Here is a 7,074-nt window from a genome sequence, read left to right on the forward strand (position 1 = left end):
TATGAATTTACTAACAAAGTGACTTTGTACTATTCTCCCATTGAGGGATTTATTAATAAGCAATTTGATAATAAAACTCAAGAGCTTGAGAACTTGAAGTTTATTATTGGAGAGCCTTGGGAGGGATTTGAAATAGCAAAGGTACAATTGAATTCTTCCTCAATTAATAATGATACTAAGGCTATGGAATCTCTCTATGGGAAAAATAAAGTTGTTTTTGGTAAATATAAGAAATTGAAAATCAATTATCCTCTTGGATCAAAAAAAAAGCTTGTTGCTTTACAAAATTGTAAGACAGGAGTTACTGCATTAATTAACTATTCTCCTATGAGAATTAAAACGGAATTTTCAATATATTTATCTTTTGGATCGAATATCGATCCAATTAATAACCAAGGTTTAACTTATTTAATGGGTTTTATATTCTTAAATATGGCTTCTGAAGTAGACAATTATTTATTTAACTCCGGAGAATATATTGAAAAACAAAAAGATAATAGCTTAACGAGTGTAACTGTTTCAAACTTATATACAAAACTAACAGTAACTGTTTCAGATGACAAAGCTATTGAAGCATTAAAAAGATTCATAAATTCTGTTGGATATTCTGAAAATGTTGATAACATGACTTCTACTAGTAACGATGATGATGAAGAGTTTTATATCAAGAATAAACCACTTACAACAAAGAATTTACTGAATTCTTTATGCAGACTGTACTATATTTACAAGTCTTGTTTAAGAGATGAGGAATATAGAATCAGTTTTATAAAGACTAGTTTGAGAGCTATTGATCCAAAAAAGGGCCAAGAAGAAGAGAGTAGTAATTTTGGATCTTCGGATAAAATTGAAGAAGATCTAGTTTCAGACTACTTTTCTAATTGTGGAATATTCTCTACATACTGGCAAAAGCATCTAAACTTTTTTTCAACAAGCTCTTGTTCATTTCAAAGCAATATAATAGAGGCTAACCTTTCTAGTAGTCTAAAAGATTGGCTACATGAACTTAAGCAGCTAATTAAGGAACACTATGAGAAGTACTGGTTACCTGAAAATATGAACCTTTATATTGATTCGGCTTTAGATTACAGATTATTTGAAAAGTTACTAGCAAGTGAGATGGCTACTTTCAGTTCAGAATGTGATAATAAGGGAAAACTATTTATTGAAAACAATTTGTTTATGCAAGAAATTGAAATAAAGAAAAAATATGGAAGAAAGTTAGGAGAAAGTAAGAATCAAGGATTTGATGAAAATGTAGATTTAAATGATAGAAAATCAAATAAAACAATAAAAATATTCAATGTAGTTCCTCTTTCTTATAAGAAGAGCGTACTTGATATTGATTATAAGATAAAGTTAAAGAACATTTCTCAATTAGTTTCAATTTCGTTGACTAGAGTAATGGATGTGGTGACAACTTTATTTTTGGATTCTAAAATGGTGAAAAGATTAAGAGATGAACTTGGAATAATACGGGATTTAAAGCTTACATGGAAGCTACACTACTCTTCTTTAAAACTGAGGCTAATTTTTAGGTTTATTTTAAAAAGTATGGAGGTTTCAAATGCAAGGAAGATAATGGAGGACTTTTATTCTTACAGTATTTTCCTTTTTAAGCAATTTGAGAGAACCAATGGGAGAAAAAAATCCAATCCAGAGTTTAAAGTAAGCAAAGAACTATTTGATATTGTGGATGAGATACAAAGACTAAATGAGATTAATTGGCATCTTCAATATTTGTATGAAGATCTTCCAACTCAGTTAACTACTCCAATAAATAATTGTGGTACCCCTATACAAGTTTCCCAGCCTAATAACCTTGAATCTAATTGGATCAAGAATGAAATAAGAATTTACAATCCATTGTTATTCAAGAACTATCCTCAGTTAATTCTAAGTTCGATCCACAGATCTCTCACAAGGCTACCAAAAGAATGTGATATAATGAAGCGGAAAAAGTGTAATTGTTATAGAACAGACTATTCAGGAAAGATCAGCAAAGCAAATTCTATATTAGATACTGGAAGCATAGTTTTTGTTCTAATGGAATTTATTATAAAGAAAATAGTGGAGTTAAAGGCCAATGTAATTTTTACTGATCCTTATTTCAGATATAGGACAGATTTTGTTTTAAAGGTTAGAGCTTATAATTATCACGAATATGTGAATTTACAATTTAGTTCCTACTACCAGAAAAACAATCTATTAAAGGAAGATTTTACAGATTTTGCCAATTCAGAAAATTGGACTTTACCTGAGAGAATAGTTAACTTTGAAACTTCAATGTTGATTCCAGACTACGAATACTATAAGAATTCTACAGCTATAAACAAGCAGTTATCTTATCCAAGAATCTCCTATAAGAACGAGTTAAGCTTAACTACCAGGCTTGAGAATTTTAAGTTTTATTCTCCAATAGTTTTTGTGAGATCCATTATCAGAACAAAGTTATCTCCATGTAAAATATTTAGAGACTGTTTTTTTGAAGTGGATAGTATTTCAAAGAGACATACAGGGTTAATAATGCTTAAAATATTATCAGATATTTTCAATATTTCAATTGAGAAATTTTTGGAGAGTGAGCCTATACCAGGATACATGAATATACTTGAAAAGCTTTCCCATAATAGCAGTACAAAGTACAGTAATTGGAGAATTTCGGATTCGCTAACAAAGCCTTTTCATTTTGGATCTATAATGATTGGAAACAATGAAATAGAGTTGAACTTTGTTGGACCTAGCTGCTCTTTAATTGAATATATGAGAAAAATATTCAAGGAAATGAATTCAAGATTCAAGCCTTTAAAGATTGTCAAGTTTTATCAGATATTACGTAATTTCATGAAGAATGAGATTAAAAAAAGGAAGAATAGGACTTCAATGGACTTTATTCGATACTACCAGGGGATATTACAATACGAGGACTATTTTGAAGATGAATCTTTTATTACTACAGGTATTTCAATCACTTATGATAACTACTTATCATTTCACAACTATATTATCGATACCTTATTTAATAAAGATTCTGATAGGCCACGTCAAAAAGGATTTATGGAGACAGTAGTTCTAGGTATTACAAGCGATGAATTCAACAAAAGATACACTGAGACAATTTTGGATTGGATATATTTCGAAAAGCCAGATTCTTATAAGGAGATTTGCATGCTTCAGGAGCCATATTTTGCATTTTCAGCTGTAGATGAGCCACTTATAATTAGACAAACCTTTACTGATGGGATTTTAACAACCAGTAGTGCTTCAATCAGGTTCCAGTTACCATGTAATAAGAACAGTTCTACAGGATTTAATTCAAGCCTTTCAGATAACGATATTTTCTTTAAAGATGAAAAAGAATACAAATGGGAGACAAATGATGGTTTACAGCCAAGGTGTATCTTCAATACTGTAGCTTCCAGAGTTTTGGAGAGAATACTCAGGAAGTACTTTTCTTCAATAGTTAGAAAGCTGGTGCTGGAGATATCCCAAAGTCACTCTAATAATACGAATTTTCCTCCAAATTTGAACTCGAATTTTGCTGTAAGAGGAGAAGTGGAGGTTTCATTCTACAGGCTGAATAGTATTCCCCAATTTACTCTTTACATTTTATCATCTCATTTTGATAGCTTTACACTTTTGTCAATACTCAATTCATCCATTAAGAGGTTCAAGACTGATGTAATTGACAGAGAGGAAGTACTTTCTGAGGAAGAATTCAGCTCAGTTAAAAGTTATTTTATTAGATATTATTGCATAAAAGAGAAGATTCAAATTAGAAATCTCAGAGCTTCTCTCTTGGAAATGTCAAAGTGGAGATATAACTACAATTGGAAGCATGAATCATGTAATTTGGTTCGAACTTTAAAGAAGAAACATATTGTTCAATTCTATTATGATTATTTCTTAATGGATTCCCCCTATAGAAGGTCATACATTCTATTACTCCAAGCACCACCTTTCAACAGATTAATATCCTATTCTAAACAAAAAGGTACATTAATTGACCCTGTATTCACAGTTTTCCAGAATTATATTGTTTCTTTACTTGGAAAATGTGACAAAGCTGATTACTATAGACAAACCAATACAACTAAAGATACAGACTGGAACATAAGTATGCTTTCCTATCCACGTATACTACAAAGTGACATTGGTATCTTGGATTATAAATATAAGAATATTAAAAAGTATCAGCCAAGATGCTCAAAGTTTATGCTCGAAGCAATTAACACAGAGAAACAAAACTAGTAGCATTGCTAAACCATCAAATTAAGGCTAAGACAAGTTTATCGCACCATTTTCTATAAATTGATGCGCGTAATTACAACCATTCATAGAAATAGTACTTGGTAGCTTACAATATATGGAGGCTTATTGCAGGAATTGAAATTCAAAATTTAATCTAGTATTAATAACTTCAGGGTTTTATTATAATTAGTAATATAGTAGTTTTATAGATACATTTTAATTTATTGCTCTGCATAATTTTTGTATTTCCCCATTTTTCTTCAAATTGCACATACAGAATTTTTTTTATAGAAAAGAACAAAAAAAAAAATTGGCAAATAACTCCATTTAGTGCATGCACTAATACCGGTATATAATATTATATATATAATATAAATTATACATTTCTTTTATTAAAAAGTTATGCCATAGTGCCCGCTCGCGCCACATACAAACGAGCGCCTTTGACTAATTTACGAGAAAGTATATGAAAAAGTTATAACGTAAATAAGGTACTGTTGGGTGGACCCGCCTTGCAAGAAATAGAAATTTGTAATAAAAATTGTCAATAATTGATTGTTAGTTAATGATGCACAAATCCGCTAATAAATAATAAAATGGACTATTTAGAGAGGTAAAATAATATATTTAATAAAATGTAATGGGGAAAAAAAATAATTTAAAAGTTTTCTGGCGCACAAGGGAGTTGGATTAATTTAAAGACGTCTACCGGTTTATCGATAATATAAAAACAAAAATATATTTAAAAAATTAATTTATATCGGAAATAAAGTAGGGAGTTCTTGCTGAAAACTGTTTTTTTGGTCTCTTAGATTTAGTTAATTGGAAGAGGTGTTGAAAGAAACATCAATAAAGCTCTAGAATCGAAAAGAAAAGCTAGAGGATTGGTGATGTTGAATATTTAAAATGGACAATCAAAGTTACAGAGATGTAACAGATAGTAGAGCATTTTGGATAAGTGATAAGAAATGCCAGGGATTTTCAAAAGGAGATATTGGAGGAGGTAGGCACGTGGTTTCAGATTTGAATTGTGTATCTCAGGCTTTATTTAACAGGAGTAATAGTTTTCCAGCTTCTTTTTGCAGTAACAATGAAGAGAGCTATTTCGTGAATTTTGACCAGATTACTGCAATGGGTGAAGATCAGCTTAATCCATTTGTCGAAAGTATTCGTGATGCAAATACTCTCTTTTTAGATGATAATATCAGTTTTATTGGGTCAAAGGAAACTGATAGTTATTTCGATAATACTTCTAAATATCAAAGATCAGTAACAATGGACTTTTCAAATAATTCAAAATATCCTGGTATATGTTCATATTATCCTAGAAGTATTAATTCTGTTAATTACTCTAGATCTAATAGTGATTTAGCAAGATTTTTGGAGAATAAGGATGAATTGGAAACTTATAATACAGACAATTCATTGACTCGTGATTCATCTGGATCAAGTACTGAGAGTACTGGCCGCTTTATATATGGTTCTTCTAATGGTTGCATTGAATATGGAAATATTGAAGGTATTGTCGATTCTAAGCATCCGCATTATTGTGGAGTTAATATAGTTAGAGGAATGTCTTCTCCTAAGAGAGAAAGATTTATTCGACAGAGTGATTCTTTGAGTTCTCTAACAAGTGATCAGCTCAAGGATATTGGTTTTATTAACAAGCAAAATAACAAGAGAAGATCTAAACGAGGTTATGCTCCTGTTAAACTTTTTGTGAATAGAGTTCCAAAACATATGACGAATGAAGAGTTACTCAAAATTTTCAATAAATACGGGCTAGTTGTTGAATGTAACATTATTCGTGACTCTAATGGACCAAAAGGATGCGCTTTTGTCCGATTTTCTAACATTTATGAGGCACAAAATGCAATACTTTGTATCCATGGTAAAACTGTTTTAGATAAGGAGGTTGGACCGATTCAAGTTAAATATGCTGATGGAGAGATTGAGAGGTTAGGACTTTCTCCTGATGTTCAACCATGTGGTGAATCTGTTAAGGTGTTTGTTGGTAGTCTTCCAAAAAATTGCACTGAAGACCAATTACTCTTACTATTTAAACAATTTGGTCATGTTGATGAAGTTCATATCATAAGAGACAACAACAAGCAAAGCAAATGTTCTGCTTTTGTTACTTTTCCACGAAAGTTTATGGCAGAAAACGCGATAATGTTTCTTGACAAGAAATATATATTTGATAACTCTAAGAGACCTATTGAAGTTAGACTCGCTAAAAGTAGGGCTAAACAGAAACAGCAACAACAGCAGCAGCAACAATCCCAAAATGGTAACAATGGACAAAGTGGTAGTTTAAGTCCAAACCACTCAGATTTTGCCACAGGAAATATGGGATTTGGAATTACATATAATAAAAAATCATGTGGAGGAAGCTCTTCTGGAGTACAGGCTATGTCATTGAGAGGAGGAGTCGACTTATTTGACTCTATTCCAGAGACTACATCGCAGCAAATGCAGTTTTCGAACATTCCAAATTCTCATCATAATGCAGATGTTGCTATTAAGAACTTTGTAATTGGACATAATCTTAATCATGGACACTATCTTAGCCATCAACATCAGCATGGTTCTCATAGACATGGAAACCAATCTAAAGTTACTTCAAACGGCACATCCAATACTAATACTGCTATTAATATTACAAATACTGCTTCTTCTACAAATAGCAGTACTAAGTCAAAGCCTAACACCAATTTTTCAATATTGATGGGGATGAATTCTAGCATGAGCAACAGAATTGATTCAGCTCCCAATGTAGTTCATAATACAAGAAATTTAGATCATCAAATGAACCAAGAACAT

The 7,074-nt window shown here is 31.2% G+C and overlaps 1 protein-coding gene across 1 annotated transcript; it reads left to right on the top strand.

Moving 5' to 3' along the window:
• Positions 1–183: 183 nt before the first annotated feature.
• Chro.70094 (hypothetical protein) lies at positions 184–4,251 on the top strand. The annotated part of the gene is made up of 1 exon (XM_660690.1): positions 184–4,251. One exon carries the CDS (start codon positions 184–186, stop codon positions 4,249–4,251), a length of 4,068 nt encoding a protein of 1,355 aa, XP_665782.1.
• The last annotated feature ends 2,823 nt before the right edge of the window (positions 4,252–7,074 follow it).

Source organism: Cryptosporidium hominis (assembly GCF_000006425.1).
Source record: "Cryptosporidium hominis TU502 chromosome 7 CHRO017021, whole genome shotgun sequence".
In the NCBI taxonomy this organism is placed as follows: Eukaryota; Apicomplexa; class Conoidasida; order Eucoccidiorida; family Cryptosporidiidae; genus Cryptosporidium; species Cryptosporidium hominis.